General features: G+C 32.3%; 2 protein-coding genes and 1 pseudogene across 2 annotated transcripts; 1 reads left to right on the top strand and 2 right to left on the bottom strand.

Annotated features, from left to right (window-relative positions):
* Positions 1–371: 371 nt before the first annotated feature.
* On the bottom strand, positions 372–2,877 carry LOC111892677 (uncharacterized; annotated as a pseudogene).
* Positions 2,878–14,504: 11,627 nt separating this feature from the next.
* On the top strand, positions 14,505–15,791 carry LOC111892701 (uncharacterized). The gene is made up of 3 exons (XM_023888757.3): positions 14,505–14,855; positions 14,954–15,179; positions 15,270–15,791. Exons 1-3 carry the CDS (start codon positions 14,577–14,579, stop codon positions 15,725–15,727), a joined length of 963 nt encoding a protein of 320 aa, XP_023744525.1. The 5' UTR covers positions 14,505–14,576; the 3' UTR covers positions 15,728–15,791.
* An 8,664-nt stretch (positions 15,792–24,455) lies between these two features.
* On the bottom strand, positions 24,456–25,828 carry LOC111892698 (uncharacterized). Its single transcript, XM_023888754.3, has 3 exons — positions 25,481–25,828; positions 25,179–25,404; positions 24,456–25,030 (listed from the first exon to the last, which is right to left on the bottom strand). The coding sequence occupies exons 1-3, from the start codon at positions 25,757–25,759 to the stop codon at positions 24,570–24,572; spliced, it is 966 nt and encodes a 321-aa protein (XP_023744522.1). The 5' UTR covers positions 25,760–25,828; the 3' UTR covers positions 24,456–24,569.
* Between the last annotated feature and the right edge of the window lie 336 nt (positions 25,829–26,164).

Here is a 26,164-nt window from a genome sequence, read left to right as displayed (position 1 = left end):
AAAAGAAATTGAGGCGGTGGACAACTAGAGGAAAACACGTGTGCTGGGAGGGACTAGAATTGTCAATCTTTAAAAGTTTTGCGGCCAAAATCTGATGTTTAGAAAGTATATTGCTCTTAACTCTTTATATATATATATATATATATATATATATATATATATATATATATATATATATATATATATATATATATATATATATATATATCAGGGCCGGCCCCGAGATATTGGTGACCCTGTGCGATTTAACAAAAAATAGGCCCTAAAATTTGAAAGATCTTAAAATTTAAGCAAAAAAAAAATAATTTAATTTTCTATTGCAAATACATAAAATTAAAATTCCATTCAAAATAATACAAAAAAAATAACTTCTACTTGAAAATAACCATCCTCCTAATATTCGATGAAATAAAATTTTCAATAACATCTTCATAAGTAACTTTATCCAACATGTTACGCTCAATCGCCATCAAAGCCAATCCATTAAGTCGTTCTTGAGTCATTGTAGATCTTAAGTAGGACTTCAAAATCTTCAATTTTGAAAAACTCCGTTCTGCAGATGCAACAGTAACAGGAATAGTCAACATAATTCTATATGCAATAGATGTAATAGGAAAACAATCAACGCGTTTTAAAAAATTTATGATATCAATTGCTGTCAATTTTTCCTTAGGCAAGAGATGTAAAAGTAATTTTAATTCAACATATAAGTCATTCCCATCAATATCCGATTGTTCATCTTTCTTGAGTGAAGTTTCAAGAGACATACAACAAGACTTTAAGGTTATATCATCTAATGAAAGTAATTTTTCTGAATTAAACAAAAAGCCAAATATTTTATCATATTGTTGATATTGTTCAAACCTTGTAGTTAAAGAAGTAATTGCTTGATCAACAATATAAATAAAATATTTAACCCTAAATTTCTCTTGGGCGGATTGTGAAAAACTATAAGAAGTATCGTTTGAAATCTCATCAAAATGTTTTTTTATTTTAGGTTCACGTTTTTTAGGAAATATTGGATCAATGCCCATTTCTAAGGCAATATCTTTTGCAGTTTGTAAGGCATTTAAAAACCCATTTTCTCTATATTCCTTAAAATACGAAATCAACCCCTTTATTTTTTCCATAGCAACATCAATAAGCATATCTTTTGATTGCAATTGTTTGCTAATTAAATTAACAGTGTTTAACATTTCATACCAAATTACTAATGTCAATATAAACTCAAAGTTGCCAAGTTCATTTTTTGCTAAGGATTTAGCTTCACTTGTTATTTTTGGATCATTATCGTTTTTTGCTACTTGAAGTAAAGCTTTTTGTATATCGAAAATTTGAAATCTTATAGCTTTAACACTATCAACACGACTCTCCCAACGAGTGGATGACAACGATTTAGGAGTTAACCCTTTCACATTATCTTTTAAAATTTGCCATCTCTTAGTGGAATTTGCAAAAATTGTATAGATACGTTGTATTGTTCCAAAAAAACTTTTAGCTTTACCACAAGTATTAGCCATATCACACAAAGTTAAGTTCAAACTATGACAACCACAAGGAGTATAAAAAAGCCCTTGAATTTATATCTAAAAGCTTTTTTTGCACTCCTTGATGTTTTCCTTTCATATTTGATCCATTATCATAACCTTGGCCACGTACATTATTAATGTCAAGATCAAGCAAATTCAATTCATTTTGTAAAACATCAAAGAGTCCTTGGCCGGTTGTATCATTTACATCTAAAAACCCTAAAAAAGATTCTTCAATGCAAACAACATTTGACGAGACATCTACATATCTTAAAATAATAGTCATTTGCTCTTGATGACTTATATCGGGAGTACAATCAAGTATTATTGAAAAATATTTTGCATTTTTTATCTTTTTAATAATCATAGACTTTATTTCTGAAGAAAGCAAAAGTATTAATTCATTTTGTATCCTATGCCCAAGATAATGTTTATGGATACCAATTTCATTTGTAATACGTTGTATATGGTCATAAGAAACCATGTCAAACTCAGCCAACATTTCAAATAATCCTAAAAAATTTCCATTGTTATCTTCATACAATTTCTCATTAGTACCACGAAAAGCTAGATTATGTTTAGCAAGAAATTTCACAATAGAAATAATTCTCAACAAAACTTGTCTCTAATGAACTTTTTCTTTTTCTAATTGTTTTTGAGCCGCATTATCAATAGTTTTATTTTTTTGTAATCTTAAACGCAAATCATACCAAGTATTTATATTTTTAACATGTTCCATACTAGTTTCATGCTCTTTAATTCTAGTGTTAAGATGTATCCAATCTCTAAAACCCTCATTTGCTAATTGACCCTTCCCACACCCTTTTCGAAATATTTTACAACAAAAACAAAAAATTTTATCAATTTCTTTAGAATAAACAAGCCAATCTCTATCACATTTTTCCCCATTTGGTAAAGTTTTAGTATAATATGTTGCAGAAAATCTTCTTAAATATTTATCTTTAGGACCTTTTGTAATAGATAAATCTCTTTTAGGACCTTTCAATACTAAAATATTTATCATATTAGAATCAAGAGCATCCCAATTTCTTGGATCAAATATATCAAAAGTGTGAAAATCAACATTATCATCAACAACATTAGGATTATCATTAACATCAACATTATCACTAGCATTCAAATTAACATCAACATTAACATTATCATTATCATTATTATCAAGATTAGCTTCATTAACGTTTTGTGTTTCATTTTCCATAAAGTTTTGTGTTTTTTTTGTTATAAACTTATCCATAGATCCTGCTTGAATTTTATTATCTTCTTCAATTTTTTGTTTCTTTTTACGTTTTTCATATCCAGATGCATATTTTTTTATTCTAGGAGGCATCATAAGTTATAGAAAAGAAAGAAACGACCTTATTTATGACTTCCAATTTATAGATTCCTTCTTGATTCAGATTTTCCACACTTCTAATCCCCAAGAGAAGTATCAAAACTGGACTGCAAAGAAAAAAAAATCAAAATATGCTTTTAAGAAATCACAAAATCTGCAATGATATCATAGCATAAATCCAAAAATACCTTATTATTTTTGACACTTCAAATCAAAAAAACAAGAATGTGCTTCTAAGGAAAACAGAAAATCTGCAATCTGAGATGGTGAGATCATAATTACTTCTTAGTTCTTACAAATTAGAAATTATCATAAACAAAAAATCAGAAAAAATAGAAATTTGAAATTAGAATTTACCTCAATTCCTTGTTCCTTGTAAGTTTAAAGCTTTGAAAACTGATATTGTTGATTGTTCCTCCTGATTCAGTAATTTGGACTTAAAGAAAATGAATAAAGAAGAACCGATAAGAAATCTGAAATTATGAAATTACTCAATTAGAAAAAACAAACCCATGAAAAACAAAACTAAAGTTTCAGTTTAGTATTATACCTTTGATTTCGAAACCTTAAGCTATAAGATTTTGATTTTTGAACCTTCTTATTTCGAATTTCAGAATTGTGATTTTGAACCTTCTGATTTCGAAATTTGATGATTCCGAATTCTGATTTTGAAGCTTCTAAAATTGTTGGTAATCTTTGTAAAAACTGATCAGTGAAGAAGAAGATAAAGAAGGAAGAACTAAGAAGTGAATGTAAATTGATAGAATAGAATTGAAAGATAAATGAATGTAAATTGAAGTTACCGTTCCAGTAATGATGATTCCTATTATCCATGCGTGCGTTATCAATGAAGAAACCGAAGAGTTTTTTTTTTTCCCGAAAATTCAGTTCCCGCTCCCGCTGCTTTTGTTGCTTCCTGTGTCCACAGCTTTTGTTGCTTCCTGCGTTCGTCGGCTATGGTTATGACCTAATTTTTTTGGGCCTAATTAACATACCTATTACAGAATGCAAAAAAAAAAATGGGCCCTCTAATTTTTTGGGCCCTGTTCAATAGCACTGGATGAACCTGCATTGGGCCGGCTCTGATATATATATATATATATATACTAGGTTACAATCCATGGAATCCATAGGTAACAAAACAAACAAAAAAATTAAAAATTAAAAAACATAATCATTAATCATAGATTTATAAACAAAAGATTTATTTACAAAGTTCCATATTTACAATGATTAATTCATTTAATTTGTAAAATCGCTTGAAGATATATACGACCTTGTTTATGTCTAGATTAATGATAAAAGGATGATGTTGTACATTGAAATATATAATTAAATAGTACGTTGCTATTTTGAGTATAAAATGAAATGCAGTATCTGTATTCTATAGTAGTAGCGAGAAATAAAAGTAAGATGCTATTATCTTTAAACAATAAGTTTCTTTTGGATAAAAAAAAACATGAAATTTAAGATATAACAATACTTCAATTTTCCTCTAATGGTTAAATCGTTGATTAATATCGTAATTTGGAATAAAATTAAAAAGAGTACGATATTGGCGTTATCGATTTTTGAGTTTTTATTGGTATGAAAACCAAAAGTAACGTAAAATATTAGATGTTTTTTAAAATCAAACAATTGTTTTTAAAACAGTTTAATCGGGAATATTAGATGTTTGGTTTAATTTCTTATAACATACGTTTTTTTTCCTATATATCATTCTATTTTCAATTTTTTAATTCTTGAAAGCATTGTGTATTAAAAAATCTTGCCAATTACATGCAACTCATCTTTAGAATGGTTCCGATAAAATTTTGGTTTACTATTACCACCTCCAACTTATTATATTGGTTACCTATTTCTCATCCAACGTAGCATCATGCATCGCATAATTGATGAATATGCACCTCTTGATTAACATATTTTCATTTTGCTAACATTTAAATATTATTTGTATTTCGTGTAATTTAGATATCTTACGCAAATGAAATGATCATATTTATCAAACAACTACATCCTATATGTAAATTTTGGAAGTAATGTCAACAAAATATATGTACTACCAAAATATATGAATGAAGAAAGGGAGGTGATTCTTTCATGGCTCCTTTTAATCCATCCACGGAAAATATAATCTAATGACAATTATGCCCCTCATTTAAATAAAGAGATATTGCACCATCTGTTTAGAAAGATCGCAAAGATTTGTTTCCAAATTACACTACGCTCGTTCCTCCTCGACGCTGCAATCTGCAATCGTTGCTACTTCCTCCTTGGATGTATCTTCAAAACAGAAGTAAAACTCGGTAAAAAAACAAGAGGGTTAAATAAAAGACATAAGAAAACTTGTCAATGAGACTAATGTTGTTATTCAATCGTGCATGAAGCTTAGTCAAACTATAACCGACTTTCCGTGCCTTTGACTTTCGATTAGGTACCCTTCAGCTTGAAGGGTCCTTTGGTATCTTTCATAGTAGATCATATAAAAGGTTTGAATTGCTCCCCTAAACCTATAAAATGATCATGATTTTGATACCTAAAATCATCGAGAACCATGTTTGGATAGCGTAATGGTGAATCCCAATAAGGGGTTGGGGATGGGATTTGTAGAGTTGGTGGAGCCGAAAAGGGTCTTTGTGAATGCAATATTGGCCTAATGGGTTGAATTGAAATGAAGGTGACATGGGAGGTGAAGGAGGTGGTTTTGTGATTAATTTTAGTTCGATTTTGGCTTTTTGAACTAGGTTTTGGATTAAATTGTCAGGACAATATGCCAAGCGAATCATTTCTTTGTCAGCATGATCAAGTAAGTATATGTACGTAACCGATATTTTTCAAGTGATGGTCTTTGATTCTTTTTCTATAATTTTCTATCGTACACAATTTTTGGAGCTTCGAAAGCTTCCATTTTCACATGGTAGCAGTAGCGGATTCATCAAACAAAATGAGTTTGACATAATTTTCAATATATAAATTTGGAAGCTTGACGAGTAATTTTTGAAACAAAGATTAAGATTTCTCCATAGGGGTATAGTTGTCAACCTATAATATTTCCGGTGGAAGCATCAAAATGTTTCGTGGTTATATCATCTCCCATGAAGAAAATGCAGCACCAAGTGATTTAGCCACAACAAAGCTAAATGGATAAATCCCCAAAAGTTGCATACAACTTCACTATCACCATCATATCATAGCAAAAAACTTTGAACAGACATACTGTAAGCAACCATCAAATACTATTAAAATTAGCATGAAATTGAGGACCAAAATTATTGCAATTTCAGCAATATAGTATTACCACTCCGAACAAAATCTGCTCTATTTTCAGCAATGACATCAAACAAAAGCTTTAGTTGTTGATACTGCAACATACTTTGATTAAAATTGGATAAAATTGAAAATCTTCCTCATCAATCACCAATGCAGTTCCACTTCCATTATGCATTTCCATCCATCAATTGAGGAGGAATTGATACCTCAACAAACTTTTGACATTCAACAGATGATTTTTTGGTCAACTGCACTCAATAAACACAGAAATTTGTCCCCCCAAGATCTAAAACATAAAACACACCTTGCTCTTGACTGAAGTGAAAAAAGGAAAAAAATGATTTGATAAATTTTAACATAGATACAATTAACTAAACACAAGATTAAAAGAAACATTTGAATATACCTATCCCATATTGGAGCAGTGTTGAGAATAAAACCAAGATTCTGTTGAAAAAATTATTGTATTTCCTTTTTATCATTAAGTAAAGCATCCTTAATCCAGCCATATATACTCTTTTTTTCTGGTTTTATGACCATTGTTCATATGTTACAAATTTAGGTGGAAAGTAATATGGATACTGTAACAATTGGTAAAAATAGGAACGATCGTACGATGCTATGTTTTGATTATTAAACAATATGAGTATTTTATCAAGAATGGTTGAAAGAATTTAACCTCTTTTATTTAAATAAGTTCTTGTGAAATATAAAACAACTAACTAATGATAATTTTGTTATGATGTATGACTACGAACCATCACCGGTTTGTGAAATTAGCATATAACATCATTTAAACGCAACAAACTTAATTTTTGTATCAACATGTCTCTAGTTGATAAGTAAGTTAGGTTCTATGTAAAACGTTTGCTTAATAGATGTGAAGGATCTAAATTTGACAAATATACGAACCAAAGTGACAAAACGTGTTTAACGATATGGTTAACCGGTTAAATGTCACGAAATTATACATTGCTCAATAAATTTTATATTTAAATAAATTAAAATATAAAATGAATTATTATAAGGTATAATTAAAATGTATTTAAGTGTTTTTGAATAAAAAGAATAAAACATAAACATTAAAGTTCAAATACACAAAAACTACATTGTTATTTTATACTAAGTATACATGTATGTATTTGTATATATGTATTATTATCTAGTGAATGACTAGTTATGAGTCATGAATTAAAGTGATTTCATGTAAGTTTTATGATTTCTAAATCAATTAAGATAAGAGAATTGGTGGAGATAAGTACCAACTTAACTAATAAGTGCTTAATCACTTAAGACATTTTACTAAGAATGCTTATTAATCCCTCTTCTAATTTTCGAGATTAAGACCTTCCCTCTCCTTAACTAGAACTCCTAACTAACTAAATAACTAGTAGTTAGTTAGTTAACTAACTCTATCTCTAAACAACCACCCAAGCAAGTGGCTAGACAAGATCACATCACTTAAACTCACATCCCATCACAAGCTAGTCTAGGTTTTGTCCCCTTATCCTCTTCCACTCTTTTCTCCTTCATAATCACGAAATTTCATCTTCATTTTACCCTCATTTGACCAGCAAATACTCCAGGGAATTACTCTCAACCTTCATCTCATTTTCAAGCACAAGAACTTCCCTCCAAAGCCATCAAAACCATGAACTAAAGGGTTGCTGTCCCTTTTGTGTTTCAGCCACCATTTCACCCATCTACACCTTCCTTTTTGCTTGATATTTTTACCAACAAATACCCCTGGAAGTTACTTGTTTTGATACTCAAAATTATTGATTCAAAACAGTGAGTAAACTACCCTTTTTCTTGCTCTTTTGCTGTGAAATTTTCGTGACAGCAACATAGCCAAAAGAGTGGCTGTTTTGGAGCATCAAACCAACAACCAAAAGTTCATCTTCAACATTCCATTCTTCAAGTATTCACATAAGGTGAGTTCATACCCCTACATTTTCATGTTTTATTCAAGTTTTAAGGGGGGGAATACAAGTTAGAACACTAAACATAACTTAAATTTAAATGACAGCTTTCTACAGAAAAGTTGAGTCCTTTTCACGGACTGTTTTGACCATCTTAAACTTAATATCTTTCAAAACTGTACAATATGCAAATAGTTCAAGTTTATACCTTTCTAATGACTACTCACACGCGTTCATACGATTTTTCTACAATTTATGGCGATTTTTATAGAACTGCCTGTCATTTCAGAAGTGATTTCGGACCAGTCTGTGAAGATGTTCATTTTCACACTAGTTTGAGACCACTAAAAATCATAATAAAAATTAGGAACAAAGTAGACTCATTTTATAAACTCTCAGAGGTGACGGATTCAGTTTTTGACTTACGAGGATTTTTCTATGAGTTTTCTAAAAACAGGGACAGTAAAGGGTAAAACTGTCAAAAGTGGTTTATAGATTTATTAACACCTTCTAACATTTTTGAGCAATGTTTATACATTAAGGAAGTTAAAACACAATCATTTAAATATGTTTAATTACCATTTTTACAAAAGTGATAAGTACAACAAGGTCTTTAGTATCAAACTTAAGGATTATTTCATGCAAAGTTTCTAATAAAGACGTAAGAATATGAACAACAATTACGAAACATACCAAATCATCTTTTAAAATTGATACATATATATAACCATATACATATATATATATATATATATATATATATATATATATATATATATGTTTTGTTTACAAACTTGTCTTCTACATCAAAAATATACATATATATGTTTTGTTTACAAACTTGTCTTCTACATCAAAAATATACATATATAGTTTACGAAACTCTACTCCATTTGTATCTTGTTGAGCAAAGGGTAAAATATTGTCAAATGCATATCTAAAGATTTCACGTCGTTTTTCATAGCTATCCCAGTCTTAGGGGATGATCATTTATACAAACATTTTCACACGTAAATCTGTTTGTTTTATACTAAGTTTTGTGAGACATCAACTTCACGTACGTTCGAGTACGCATTTCAAGTCCTATATTATATACCAGAATCCCTTGGAGGGGGAGCATGGTGTTTGTGCATAGATCTATACGGGCTTGACAACCCGCGCCCTGACTGTTAGCTACAGTCCACCATTTGGGGTGACAAACGTCAGAACATTCCAACGCCTGAAGAACGTTGTGTATAGGCATTTCTAGTCAATAGCATGGTTATAAAACTCACATGGAGTATTGAAAACACATTGATTTACGGGGGTTTTCAGACGTATTGGAAATTTTATACTTACATACATTTTCTAGAAACAAACATTGGTCTTGAGAGAAGGCTACATTTATACTAGTAGAAAATATAGGATTTTCTAGAAGCAAACAAACAAGAACAAAACATTTCATTTCATACAAACATTGTCATTTAATACTTATGAAACTCACCAGCTTAAATGCTGATCTACTCTTTCAAAATTACTTGTATGTCCCAGGGATTCAGTAATTTCAGGTACTAATATGCTTTTGAAGAAGGGATGCTGCGGCGCCAGTTTAATCTCATATTTTGACATCATATTGTAATTGGTTTTGAACATGTAACTTTTGACAAATGTAAACTTTCAATTATATATATGATGGTTGTATTGCTTTCTTTACTATGTATTCATTTGTTACGTTACCACATGAAGTCATCCGCCCCCGAACGTTTCCGCCGTTCAGGTTTGTGGGTGTGACAGATACGTTGTGCTGCAAGGAGAAACAATTGTTGAACATAAATTATTTTAAAATGTATCAATGTAAAAACTAAAAAACAATATTTACAAATATAAAAAGAGATTGAAGTTTTAGTTTATACCAAAAGTTTGGATTAGGGCACAATAATTATTTCGTCGAGAAGAATTATGGGTTTGGAAGATGACCTCCAACATAAGCTTTACCACCATACAGAGCTTGAAGCCTACAAGTACAATATGTATACATTAGTAAAATTTAGAAGGATCAAGACACAAAACTATGATATTCCAAAAACAGGTGAATGGCAAGAAAGGAACGCATGTAAAATAATGGAGCTAGGGTTCAAATCGATGGGAGAATAGGGGTCTGATAGTGGTTACATATAATACCTATTGGTGATGGCTAAGAGAGCATTGGAACCGCCGCAACCAAACTCAATGGGGTCTTGGTCATTGAAGAAGAAATGTTGTACCAAGAAGTAGATCACCCGACCAAAGATAATTTCCTCCCACATCATTGATCACTGTAATACCCTTTGTCGCTCTCTTGTAGAAATTTAGCAAGGATGATTGGTGTGTAGCAACTTGGGAGGGTGCGAATGAGTAAAGTTAAGGAAACTTAAAAATATTTGATTTATATTTTAGGCTGAAGTAGAGATAGAGATGAAGACTTCTCAACCATTGCCAAAGAAATATAACTCCATACTCAGTAGCTCTGAGTAAAAAGCTCAAGGACGACACTACAATATAATAACCCTCAACCAAATCCAATCGAATATCAAATCAAAATAGAATGAACAAATATATTCCCAAAATCCTAAATCCAACAATTTTACAAATCAACTTAAAAAAATTCGTAAATACAATGGTAAAGTACAATATTGTTTTAAGAACATAGAAAAAAGATGATTATGCCGACGAATTCTTATAAAGCATAAACCATATTCGATGCTTCTGCCATGCTACCAAAACATCCCATTATAAATTTATAATCCAATGATACCGACAGATTCTCGTCGTTTTGTAGATCATTACTTAAATTAGGCCTTGAATTTGGGAGGATTTGAATTTTGATTATGATTTTAAGGAGAGACGAATGAGTTTCCTGAAAAAGAAGAAGAATGGAGCGGGTTAAGGACAGATTATAAATTGGGGTAAAAAAGTAATTTAACTTGAAGAAGGAGAAGGCATTAAGGACATGCCACGTCATTAAAAAGGATTCTTTTATATATATATATATATATATATATATATATATATATATATATATATATATATATATATGTATATATATATATACCTATTTTATGACAAGAAGGTCTTAATTTTAAGTAGTATAAATGTTAAATGAATTGTCAACAATTGACCTAGCCAACCCATATCTCTTCCCCATTCATCGACACCTTCTCCTTATTTCTTAACAAATTTTAATCCGTCATTTTCAAGATTCTTTGAAACCCTAAGCCTCTTCGCGTCTCACCTCCCTCATAATCCCCCATTCTCTAAAAACCTTACACTCAACTGCCACCATCACTTAATATCTTGTGTCTTTCTATTGAACACTTGAACTTCATTTCCTTCGTCTCCACACACTTTCACTGCCTTCCTCCATCTTTCTTCCTCCCTCTAAGAGAAACCCGAAATGGCGACTTCAACCATTTATCCCCTTCAACTACATGATTCACTCTATTCATTCTCTCTACCCTTAAACAATACTAGATTTAAATACTTATCACCACTACCTTCACACTACCTTAATCTCTTTCCTAAATTTGAAATAAGGGTTTATGTTATCTAGTTTTAGTTGTTCAAGTTTTAGGCAAGTAAAATAACAAATAAGGAAATTAGGAAACCCTAGTAAATTTTGAAAAAGGCAAGAGGCAAGACAATTTTCGAAACACCCTAGAGGGCTAGGATTTTAGATTTTCATATTTCTTTTAGGGTTTTCACAAATATGCATGGTATAGTCAAAACTCTAGGCTTTGATATTACTGATGGGTTTTCCATATTACTTTTATGTACTTGCGGAATTTCACATAACAATTATGGGTACATGCAACCTAAAATCTATGGCTTTTCTTATAATAGCAACATATATTGAAAACTTAAATAAACCTATGTATAATCGAATACATAAAGTTTAGGTAACAAACTTTTTGTTATAATCGAATATAGCAACCAACTTTAAAGAACCCTTCTTTAAGAATGCAAACTATAATAATGTGGCAGCCTCTAATGTGTCATACCTAAACCCTAGGATCGAAAATTAGAAAGAGAGGGGATAAGAGATTTTCAAAAATTTCTTATTATTTATGCAGGGTTTTCAAGTCTTCTAAAGGTTCCTATTTATTGTTGTAGGAAAACCTGATTTGAAATTAACAAATGAAGGCTTCACAAAACCCTAGAAGTAGCTTCCCAAACAGTTCCCATATGGAGGTTCTAAAATGTCTTTCTTGTTTAACTATTAAACAATTACATTTTAACCCTTATACTTTTAATTAATTCTAATTAATCCATAACCATTAATTAAATTAATTCAGATTAATTCTTAATTGTTATTTAATATTTCTAATTAATATATTAATCATATTAATAAATTATTTATCTCTCTTTTAATATCAATCTAAGCTATTTCTTGGTTATAAGGGCAACCCAAAAATGACATTACTATTATTCACTCAATTATATCAATTTAGTTAAAACCTTAGACATTTTAAACCAACACTAGTTTTATACAAAATCTAGATTGATAAATTTCTTATGATAATTATATTAGGTCGAAGGATGTTTGAATCAGTTGTCGTGTTGTTATCTAAAGCGAAGTGAAGTGGTAAATGTGTAGTTGTGATCGGAAATAATGATAATGGTGTGATGTTGGTGGTGATTGGTGATTGGTAGTGGTGGTCGTTGGAAATAGTGGTGGTGGTGGTGGTGATTAGTGATGATGGTGGTGTATTCCCTCTGTTATCAAAATTGATAGGGACGATCATTTTATTTCTTGGTAAGAAAATGAAAAGGTGTATATGATTGTTTGGTTTACCACAGTGGAAAAAAATGAAAAAGAAATAAAAATAGAATCTCTTATGAAATGGTGTTTATAAGTGGTGATGGGGATGATGGTGACAGGTGAATGGTGGTGGTAGTGTGTAAGTAGCGGCGGAAGAAGGGTATTTTTGTCTTTTTTTTTTTTATATTTAACAACCCTTTTGTTAGGCTTCTCAGAGAGGAGGACCACGTATAGACCAATGGTGATACTTTTCCAAGACCAAAACTGTTATTTTGAGCAAACCATAAGGACCGCTACTTAAATTTGCTCTCAATAGTTTAAAGCCCTATATATAATCCCTTTAAAAGGTGAATAACGTGGAAATCTATTTATATTATTTATATTCAAATAATTGTAGTCCACCCACATTGACCAAGTGAAAGACTATTGTACCCTTTGTCTTCTTGTCGTCCAAATCATTGAGACAACAAGGGCATTTTAGTCTACTAAAATCTAATAAAACCATAGGCCTTCCGCCGCGTATCAAATCCATTTTTTGATAAATGGAGTTGGTGACAGCATGTGTGACCCGCCATCCCTTTCATTCAACGGTTCGGATCACGTCTTACTCATCACTCCAGACTGTCAAGTGGGACCCCGGAGTTCCATGAGCGGAGGTTCGCTGCACACGATAAACAGCAAACGACAGATGGAATACGATTAAATACGGTCCTCCAAACTCACAATAAGTTACACAAATAGCACCTATACTATTTTACAACATTCATTATTAGTCATTTTATGAGTTTTACATTTTTAGCCCAAGTACCAGAAACTTAATATACATATATTTCATTGGAACCCGTCAGTTGGGTACTTTGAAATTTACTCTAGACAATAGATGAATATAAAAAATTAGGTTAAACAAGTCAAGCATGAGCTCTACTAAATAATGTTACACGATAATCATATTCGATTAGATAAATCATGGAATTAAGGCTTGAAAGTTGATAGAAATACAAGTCAAGAATCTTTTTGATAGAAATTAGAAAAAGAAATAACGTTTTAGTAACTTTATATGTTTCATGCTCATTTTTGTGTTTGAACTCGAACTCGAACCCAAACTCTAGAAGATCAATATGTTTAGACTTGAAAAAATTGAAAGTTAGAGAGTGAGTATTGAATGAGTAACGCCATAAATTAGTTGTTACTTGTTTTTAAAACTTATAAGACTCACAAGGATTTTATCAATTTCCTACATAGAAATATATATTGATATATTGATAAAAAAGTGAATCCATAAGTACTAGCATATAATTTATCCACGACATGCTCCGGAGTAAATTTCGGTATAATACTTCTAGGGTTTTTATAATTTACTATGAAAATATCTATATCCTTGAATACAACAACCTACAAATTTAACAATGTATAAAGTGGTATATGTTGGTAAATAACTTATGAATTACTAAATACTCCGTATTATGTAAAGTTCAAGGGTTTTTCTGTAAATAAATAGAAACAAATTTTTGAATATCTTGAAGTATATCTCTTTGTACCACTTGACTCAAACTTACGTGGATCCAACCCATCCTTGACCGTAGAGATTAACATCATCCAATACTAACATGCCACGTGACACTCATAACCCTATATATAATAACCCTTTTCATTATTAATTTCACTGCAACAAAAACACTCTTTTTATTTATAATAAAAAAACGTGTGAGGTTGGTGATTGGTCTATGGGTAGAGCCACCACCAGAATTCCGATGAGCCACCGTGTCCTGTCACCAAACCACAATTACAACACCGGTGATAACCCACATGATCAACCGACGATGCAATTGTCTGGTTCAATCTTTGGGTTTCTCGAGGAAGAAGCCACCATATTATCGTCACCGGAAAATGACACGTATAGCGACAATATCCAACATGAAATCGAAGATGATAACGAGACCGAAAACCCTGAAGATATCGAAGACAAGATCAAATTTTGGGATACCCAACATAAGAATTTACATGTAAGTCTTTAGTCTTACTTATCTGAATGATATTTTGTGGGTATCGTTTATTATAACATCTTGAAGTGAAATGACAAATTTTTATACAATTTCAACAGTCGACGTTATTTAGGACAACAATGTTCGAGTCAAAGATCCGAAATATAGCAAAAGAAGTACTTTTGGAAGTTGAGATGGCTGAGAATGAATGTTCTTGTTCGAGACCAGTCCCCCGTGGTTGCCGGAGCTGTAGGATGAGAGAAATTTGTAGCCGGTTGCAGAATTCCGGTTATGATTCTGCTATTTGCAAGTCCAAATGGAAAAGCTCCTTAGATATTCCATCAGGTATTTTCATTTTCATCAAATTTTCTTGTGACAAAAAGCCAAAATCACGTAGTAGTTACTAACATGTTGTCTTGTATATGTATGAAACAGGAGAGCACACGTTTGTGGATGTGATCGACAACTCTAATCATAAAAAGGGTGAAGTGAGGGTGATAATCGAGTTGGAGTTACGAGGTCAATTTGAAATGAAGAAAGGAAGTGAAGAGTATAATGGTCTCGTATCCAAACTTCCCGATATATTCGTCGGAAAGATCGATAGACTGCAAACTGTGATTAAACTACTGAGTAATGCGGCTAAAAAATGCATGAAGGAAAAGAAAATGCATTTGGGGCCATGGAGAAAGCAACGATACATGCAAGCAAAATGGCTTAAAGTCATTGAACGGATTACACCCATCACATTAACACTGATTAAGCCATTAGAGGTAGATCATAGTTATTCTACCCGATCGCCTTATAAGGCTAAATCATCGATGTTAACGATGGATCTTCTTGACAACTTGTCAAATATGTCTTATGTTTATGTCCATACTGTTGAAGTTTTGTGAAAAATATTATACTTATTGACATGTCAGTACATTTTTATGAATAAGGTTACTTATTTTGTAGGTAGTTTTGTTTTTTATATACTTTTAGAGTTTTAGTGGAGTAAAAGAGTTCGTAATATATCATAAGTGCACTTTAGGCAGGAAGGTGTTATAGTATAAAAAAATAAACAACCAACTCAGCTTTGATAAATATTTATGATATAGACATAAAGACTTTGCAACGATCCCAATCATGAAAATAAAATACAAATAACAAGGTATAATAAGTAGGTCTGACAATTGGGTTGAGTTCGGGTTAGCAGGTCACGGGTTGGTGGGTTGAAAACCTCAATCCAACCCAACTCATATAACCCGTTTAAGTATATAGGTTCGCGGGTTCTCAAGTTAATGGGTCAAACCTAACTCATATAACTCGTATAATAAATAAGCAACACATTTTAAAAAATGAGGTTTTTTCAACATAAATTTATAAAATGATTAATGTAATTAATATAAAAAAAAGGTTTTCAACAAAAATTCATAAAGTCGATAACAACCAAATAAAAATGAAAAATGAAAACATTCATAGAAAGTGGATGTATTTTTCATTCATGACTCGTGAAAGTAACGAAATATATTTTTTCTTTTTCTGATTAATGAACCACAAATGTAGATTAGTCACATACGAATACGGAAGGAATATGACCCGCAAACCCAAACGGATAACCCAACCCAACCCATGAAATAAATGGGTTGGTGGGTTGACGGGTTGGCGGATCAAAAATCTCAACCCAAACTCGTCTATTTTCGGGTTGAGTCAGTGTCGGGTTACGGGTTGGGTCGAGAGTTGTCACCCCTAATAATAAGTGTAAAATAGTAAAGTAATGGGGATAGAGAATAAACTCGAACACCAACACCATATAGAATGGGTTAATAGTCACCACCAACCCATTAGAAAATATTGTCACCTATGGACCACATCATTTTCACTACCACTTCACTATCAAACTACCAGCCCATGGAAATGGTCACCACTCCACAAACATTTTCCTTTATTTATGTAACCAATAATTTTTTTTATTCTAACCTCACAAGAGAAATGGTCAAAAAAGTTTTAGTCAATCAATCGTAGCGCATTCGTCTCTCTCCATAGTCACTCCACATCCAACCCACCAGCCTCTAGCCTCTAGGGTGGTGTTCACTAGTGGGTTAGTGTGTCATATAGGCTTTCATGCATGACTTGAGGCTCCATTCCGGATAGCCTTAACTAGTTACAATGAATCAAAATAAGCCAATCTATATTAATCGGTAGCTTACAAATTAAATAACATAGATCCTTAAGTGCCAACTTATAAACCAAACAACATAGTACTTCAATTTATAGATAGACTTGTGGGTCACAAATTTGAAGTTAACTACATAGAATCAAAATAAATTAATCTATATTAATTGGTAGCTTACAAATTAAATAACATAGATCCACTAGAAATATAAGCTTTAACTGCTAACTTATAAACCAAACAACATAGTACTTCACTTCATAGATAGACTTGTGGATCACAAACTTGAAATTAACTACATAGAATCATAATAGATTAATCTATTTTTACTAACAATCTAAATAATATATTTCGGATGATATTGTTTGTTTGTATTTTAAATATTAAGCGAGAGTTGCGCAAACTATTTGGAATATTTCAAAAATGATTCGGACAAAAAAAACAACATTTTATATTATGCAAAAACATTTGTTTATTTGAACCACGAACATTCACCATACAAAAATATATACACTACAACTATAAAAGGACTTTTATATACAGATTTTAGCGATAGAATCCATCCATCTATATTTATGTAACATCCTAAAATTTAACACAGGGTTCTTAAATTAATAAAGTAAATAAATGAAATATGATTATATAGTTAAATCATCAACGAATAATCATATCATTATTTGATGTGAAGTTTAAAAGTTAGAAGTGAAAATAGTATCATTTTAAAAAGTTATAGGGCCAAAAGTACCAAATTGGCAAAGTGTGTTGACCAAAGGGTTGGCTCAGTTAATGAAAAGGACCATAAAAGTTATATAATAGATAGAGGAGGACCTGTTTTGTTAATCTTGTAGACAAATGTGAAAACAGATGGAGTAATGGTAGAAATCGAGAAAATGCATGAATTAGAGGGACTGAATGTGAAAATATGGAAAATAAGATTAACACTTTCATTATTTCTCTTCCGGATTGTTTTCTTCATCCTAGAGGTCATCTAATTGTGATTTTGATCTAAATAACTCCTAGAGTTCAATCCAAGTGAGGAATTAAGCAAACAAACAAAGAAGAGAAAGAATCAAGGCTTACAAGGTATAATTTCTCTTCCATTCAACCTATAAATTCGAATTTATGAAGTAAGTTAACCTTAATGTCAAGTTTTGTGTGTTTGAATGATTAGGGTTTTCGTTTCTAACATCACTTGAGTGGTTTCCATGGTTCTAATCTCAATCCAATCACCTCATTGATGGATTTGATGATTTGGGTAAAAAACTCCATGAACCCTAGAAATCCAAATTGAGCATTTCTTGTTTATATGTTAAATTGGAGTAGATTCTATAACCTAGATGTTTTTTGATGACGATAAATCCAATTTGAATACTCAAACACATCAATGATGGTAGAATTATGTATAAGTTAGGGTTGAAATGGATTGGGGGACAATATGATGAAATTAATGGAATCCTTTGTATTTAAGCAATTGATGAGTAAACAAAGTTCATAGTCATGAATTACACTCTTGGAATGATTTGAATTCAAAATATAAGGTGTTACTTGATTCATTGATTGCTACATGGAATTTTGAGCTAGTAAGAGCTTGAAGCTCTTTCATCTTTTGAAGACATTACAAGCTTTTGCTAATTTCTTTGGGTCTTTCTTTTAGTGCTTAATTGTTTAAGCACTTAAGGCTTCAAGAAAAAAGTTGTACAAGAAGAAATCTAGCAATTTTGGTGCCTTATTCTTGTTGGTGGATTACTTGTAAAGAAGATCAAGCTCGTTGTTCTTGCCATTTACTTTAACACCCCAAATCCAAGATGGTCCGAAGGCTACAAAGATTATATTTTCTAAACACCCTATGGTTGTTATAATATCATTCTAATCTCTTTAAAAGGATCCTTGATGGTTTGTTTTGTTGCTAGACTCGCAATTTATAAGAAAATTTTAAAGCTTTCGTTGCCGGTTTTTATGAAAAACTATTTATTTTATGCAACAAAACCCTTCACCAAGGGCTCGAGGGAGAGCATTTCAGTTGACAGAAGAGGAGGACAGAGCAGCTCCAGACATCATGGATGGTATGCATTCTTTAGTTATTTCTACTGATTTATTTATGTTGTTTATGATATTATTCATGTTAGGCACTTTCCTTGTGAATTTTGTACCTGCACTTGTGATGTTTGACTCGGGTGTGAGTTGGTCTTTTGTGTCATCAACTTTTTGTCATGGTTTTAGTCTTGCACGGGAGGCCTTGAGCAGGACATTGAGAGTATCTATACCTGATGAGCATCTAGTCTCTGCGACTGACATCTATCGGGGTTGTGTGCTAGAGATGTTTGGCGTTGGGTATCCGATGGATCTTATCCCTATTGTGATGGCAAATGTTTGTGTTATCATGGGTATGGATTGGTTAGCCGATTTGGGGTTCTGATTGACTATGAGCGACAATTGGTAACGGTTCGAGATCCTAGTAGGGGACTGTTGACCATTTACGACGAGGGTACTAGGTCAGGATCAACTTTCTGTTCTGCCGCCACGGCGAGTCAGAGTTTACAACATGGGTGTATGGGTTATCTGGCATATGTAGTGGATACCCGGGTTGATGAGAAGAGATCGATTTCTCTTTCTGATGTTCCTGTTGTGCGTGATTTCCATGATGTTTTTCCAGAGGAATTGACCGGTGTGCCTCCTAAGAGGCAAGTAGAGTTCTGGATTGATCTGATCCTTGGTGCGGCACCAATTGTCATATTTTTGTATCGTCTTGCACCTCCTAAAATGCAGAAGTTGTCCTCTCAGATTCAGGAGTTTTTAGGAAAGGAGTTTATTCGACCGAGCAGTTCTCCATAGGGAGCACCGTTCCTTTTTGTCAAGAATAACGATGGTTTACACCGGATGTGTATTCATTACCGGGAACTAAACAAGGTAACGGTGAAGAACCGTTATCCGTTACATAAGATCGATGATTTCTTCGATCGGTTACAAGGGGCATCTTGGTTTTCCGATATTGATCTGAGGTCTAGCTACCATTAGATGAAAGTGCGAGAGGAGGATATTCAGAATACGTCCTTCCGAACTCGTTACGAGCATTACGAGTTCATGATGATGCCTTTTGGACTCACCAACGCACCGGCAACGTTCATGGGTCTCATGAACCGAGTGTGAGTTCTATCAGTCATCAGTGACAGGTGAGTTTCCTTATTTTTACTTGTATGGTTGAATAGTTTTTTGTATATACATATGATGACCAGCTGGGTCTAAATGTTATTACTGTGAATGTGTTGTTATAAGTGTTGAGATTTCGAGTGGTCTCCAAGGTTGCTGATAACCCACAGGGATTGTTGTTTTCCCATTGAGACTTCGAGTGGTCTCTAGGGTTGCTAATAACCCATAGCTTTTTTATGTGTTGTGTTGTGTATGATATCTTGGGGAACTCACCAAGCTTTGTTTTTACATTTGTTAATTAAATGTGTTTCAGGTACTTCTAAGGATCACGGGAAAGCGAATGATTGATTGTACACATTCGTTTGGAGATTTTGTTACCGAATATTTTGGGACACCCTGATAATTTGATATGGGAATTGTATTTAATATTATGATTTTTTATGAGATGGTTATTATGAAAACTATTTTTCTGTTGGTTTAAAAATGAAACTTTTGGTTTATAAATATGGTCGATACAATTTGGGTTGGTGTTGTATGAGGTATTATTTGGATACATTAATAGAAGTTGTCAGATATGGGTACATTGTAGCGATATTTATAAGAGGCAAAATGGTATTTATTTGAAGGTTGTGTGTGTGTGTGTGTATATATATATATATATATATATATAAAGTTACGTTCATATGAGACAATCATATTTTGTGAGATATATGGACGTAATCCTAGCCATTCATTTTGAATAAAAAAAACAAAATAAATATAAGTTTTTATATTTTTTTAAATATTATTTTCGTCATTTATATTATCCAAAAAAAATTAAAAATTAAAATAATACTACCGTTTTTTCAAAATATACGTGAAATATTCTAACATAATATTATACTGTAAATATTCAAATCGAATTTTTTCAATGTTAGAATATTCTACTAGGAATATTAAATTATAAATATTCAAAAATTCTAATAAAATATTAGATATTCTACAAATCTAACAATTCTAGTAGAATATTAGAATATTTTAACATATCTACCAATTTTAGTAGAATATTAAAATATTCTAACATTTTAAAATTTTCGATTTAGTTATTTACAATCTAATATTTTATTAGAACATTTCACTTATATTTCGAAAAAAACGGTAATTTCTTTTTTATTTTTATTTTTTTGGATATATTAAAAAATGAATTTTTGGATTTTTCTTTTTGTTTTGCATTTTATAGTTTACTTTTTTATCTTCAAGATGAATGGCTAGGATCGTGTCTTCATGCTTCACAAAGTTAACATCGTCTCAAATAAACGTGTGTGTGTATGTATATATATATATATATATATATATATATATATATATATATATATATCAAACACAAAGATGGAAGGGGTGGCTAGCAACCCCTTCACTATGACGAGGACACCCACTAGCATCGCCGCCAAAGACTGCATGTTGGTCTTTGTGGAACTGAGTGTTTATCTCAGCTCACAACACTAAGTGTGGCACATACATAACATTTGGCCTAAGGCGGGACGGTATACCCCCATCGAACCATAAGGTGTGTTGATGTGACACTGCGGGGAGGTTGGGGAACACCACACCATTTGGTGTCGTGATCTTGGATGACCTTTACTACAAGACACAAAATTGTCACACTTCTTTTCTTATTCTCTTTTGATTTCATGCTTTGATGCTTGAAAGAGTATAATATGTTATTACATCATATTTATATTTATTAAAAGAGAATATAAGAAGTGTGGGGATCGAAGGTATTATAAAGTGGAGAAAAATAAAGTTGTGGAGTTGCAATTAACAAATTGTTTTTGACTAATAATAATGATAAAGTCTAAAGCAAAAGAAAAAAAATTGCTTAGTTTATTTTTGTTTTTTAATACATTTAAAATTTGAACTTATTTTTCAGAATTTATATCGAGTTGATTTAAATATATTCTAATAAATAAATAAAAATTATTATATCTTATATTTTTATTTATCTTGTCACGTATCATTTTATAAATATTTTAAATTAATTTTTTTATTTCATTTTATTAAATTTCACAAAGTATGTAAATATAATAATAAATAGCTATCAATTTAATTAATGCCAACTTTACGTTTACATTTGAAAATTTTAAATTGAATCTTAATTTTTTATTTATTTAAATTATTTGTTTAAACTTAAAAGACAACAACCACTTCAATTTTAAATTTTTAATATTTTTTTATTTTTTTATAAATTCAAACTTTCCATGTATTTAGACTTTTATATTTAATATTTTTTTAATAAATAATATAAGATAACAAGCATATAAAATAATATAAAGTGAAATTATACACTTAAACTCCTTAAAAAATGTTCATACAAACTTAATTAATATTTAATGTCACCGTCCATATACCAATCTTTTCACACATTTATGTTGTTAATTGTCAATCATAAATATCGAAGAAGGAACCATCTTATCAAATAGCTTTTACCCTAACAGTATTAGGTCAATCGATTTTTAACCTAACATTATTAAGTGGTGTCATTTTTTTCTAAGGTTAATAATATAAGTCAGACAAAACTTCAAAAATGGTCCCTGTGGTTTTTAAAAATATCAAGTTTAGTCCTTAAGTTCAAAAAATCTCACAGATGGTCCCTGTAGTTTCAAAACTTTTAACAAATGGTCATTTTCGCTAACACCGTTAACATTTGACCGTTAAGTGAAGGACATTTCAGTCATTTCACAAAACAGGAACCATTTATGACGTTTTTTTGTTATTTAAAAAAGACAAAATATAATTATTTAATGTATAAAGGTCTCTCTCTTCCTCTCTCTCTCTCTCTCTCTCTCTCTCTCTCTCTCTCTCTTAGTTCGTCTCCTCCCCCTTTCTCTCTTCTTCCCCATTCTTCTTCTTCCTCCAGAAAAAAAACCCCCCACTTCCTTATTGTCTGCAAGCAAACAACTACAACACTGATGCCTGTCTCAAAACAACCTTCAACAAATTCTCTTTCTCTACACACGCTTCCTTTGCTGCATTTTTTGATTCTCTTGCTTGTGTCTGAAGATGTCTTAGAGCTTCCACTAATATTCCCTTGTTTGATTCACTCACACAATTTGTTTTTGCAGACCTTTCGTTGAAGAATACGGAGCTTTATAGTTTGCTGAAGAACCAAATGATGGCGATTTTGGGGTTAATGACTCCATTTGATTCATGTAAGACTTGATATGATAACCATGAACAATAGCTGGTTGATCATCGAACCCAACAGAAGCTTGAGGGATTCGAAGACCATTAGAAGATGATTCAAGGCGAAGTCTATGGTATCGCTTTTCACCAGGGTCCATCACATTGAGGTTTGATCGATGTGCATACGATTCTAGTATTTTCTTTTGATTCGATAACAATGAAGACGAGCTTCCGCCCCAGTGAAACCCGTAAATCGAGTTGGTGGTCGTTTGCACACTCTGATATGTTGTTGCCTTCGAATTCATGTTCACCTTTGAATTTATTCCGAGTAATTTTCCAAGTTTTCTTGTTTTTGCTTCCTGTGTTGGTTCACCATGGTAATAAGATAGCAGATGAATGTTCATCTTTTTTGGATTTGATTTTGGAAGAAGATGATTCTCGTTACAATCATGTGAATTTGATAATTTTGAAACAGCTGAACCCAAATCATCTTTTCCGGCGATCTGCCACCATGGAATTGATACCTCACCGTTTTTCTCAATCTCGACCTAGCGTTGTTGCTAGCTGGTTTTGTTGGGAAAAAGGAATCTGTCATTCTAATCCTGTAGAAGTGTTATTAACTGGGGATGAGGTAGGCTACTCTTGTCGGCATCACAGATTCGACGGAAGAGGGTGGAGGAGGCTGGGAAAGGTGAGGCAACTCCGATGGTCGGCAACCTCTTCTTGGGCGGTGGTGAAGAATAACAGGAAGGGAAGAGAGAGAGAGAGAGAGAGAGAGAGAGGTGGGGCCCTTTAATATTAAATAATTATATTTTTTTTTCTTTTTTAAGGCAAAACTTCATAAATGGTCCCTGTGTTGGTGAAATGACTGATATGCCCTTCACTTAACGGTCAAATGTTAACGGTGTTAGCGAAAATGACCATTTGTTAAAAGTTTTGAAACCACAGGGACCATCTGTGAGAGTTTTTGAACTTAAAGACTAAACTTGATATTTTCGAAAACCACATGGACCATTTTTGAAGTTTTGTCTATAAGTTAACATAGGTAAAATATAGGTAGAATTATGTGTTATTTTGAAAATATATTAAATTTGAAAAAGAACAAAACAAAACTGCTGCATTCCCTAGACCCCGTAAAACATTGAGGTTCAACTCTATGATTTCCATATCGAGCATTTAATTAATTACCAACTCCATAAACGTAAATTTACACTCAATTAGCGATTTAAATCAATGACCTTAAATACAAAACATATAACTAATATAATCACTTCTTACAAAACTTCAACAGCAGATGCATAAAAGTTGGGCACCATGGGCAACTTATGATCAAGATCCATAGTCAACATTGATGCCTTAGCCCGAGTCTTCACAGGGCATGAGATCAAATAACTATCAATCGTCTTCGCCAATGGTTTGGTCAAACTCATGCATGTTGTCCGGTCAACGACTCTAAGCCACTTAGCTTCAACATATCTTTGCTTCCTCCATGGACCCAAATGCATCTTCTTTTCCTTCATGCATCGTTTTGCTGCATTACTCAGTATTTTAATCACAGTTTGTAGTCTTTCGATTTTGCCAACGAATATATCTGGGAGTTTGGATACGAGTTCATTGTACTCTTCACTTCCTTTTTTCATCTCAAACTGACCACGAAATTCTAATTCGATAATCACTCTCACATCTCCTTTCTTGCTATTGGAGTTATCGATTACGTCTACAAACGTGTGTTCACCTATATCACATAAATAACACGAATATTTAGCAAACGTATCGTGTATAAATTGACATAAATGGCTCTTTCTTAGAAGATATTATAAACATCGAAAATGATTGATTCTGACGTTCTATGTTTAATTTTAGTCAATTAATTAATTAATCACCTGAAGGAATTTCTAAGGAGCTTTTCCATTTAGACTTGCAGATAGCCGAATTGTAGCCGGAATTCTGGAGCCGGCGGCAGACTTCTGTCATCCTGCAACTCCGGCAACTGCCGGAAATTGGTCTTGAGCAAGAACATACACTGTCAATCACCTCGAGTTCCCCTACTACTTCCTTCGTTATAATTCTTATTTTTGATTCTAAACTCGTCGTCCTGAATAATGTTGCCTGTAAAAAATGAAAATTATCAGAATTCAGAAAATTTAACCGTTGGGAATTAAATACAAAAATCTTGATAACTTACATGTAAATTTTGATGTTGGGTCTCCCAAAATTTAATCTTGTCTTCGGTTCTTTCAGGGTTTTGGGTCTCATCGTCGTCTTCGATTTCGTGCTGGATTCCGGTATACTCGTCAGTCTCCGGCGACGATAACATGGTGGTTTCTTGCTCGAGAAACCCAAAGATTGAACCGGACAATAGGACGGCGGGTTGATCGCCCGCCGGGTTATCTCCGGCACCGTACTTGTGACTTGGCGACAGGACACGGTGGCTCATTGGAAATCTGGTGGTGGCACCTCCCATGGACCTACTTTTCCTACGTTTAGTTTCTTTGTTTCTGAATAATGGTTTTTGTTGCGATGAATTTAATGGAGAAAAACGGTGGTTATATATTACAGGGGTGAAGGTAAGGGTGAATAAGTGCCACGTGATTTGTTGCTGTTTGTTCGTTCTCAATTTTGGATCCACGTCAATATTGAGTCAGTAATTATTATAGATATATTCGAATATTCCAGTATTCTTTTTTTATTTATAAATTTACTAAAGTCACCTTCGTCTTTGGAAAATTGTAACATACCCCCCTTGGCAGGAAAGATTGATTATTCGGGATTTATTTTTGCAGATCACCAATCCACCCGACACCCATGATACAAATGATTTGGATCTATTTGATGTGAATTACCTGACTTATATACGTGACACATTAAT

This window comes from Lactuca sativa, chromosome 7 (assembly GCF_002870075.4).
Source record: "Lactuca sativa cultivar Salinas chromosome 7, Lsat_Salinas_v11, whole genome shotgun sequence".
NCBI classification, from domain to species: domain Eukaryota; kingdom Viridiplantae; phylum Streptophyta; class Magnoliopsida; order Asterales; family Asteraceae; genus Lactuca; species Lactuca sativa.
Note: the sequence above shows the minus strand (reverse complement) of the source record. Positions and strands in the feature narration are given on the sequence as shown.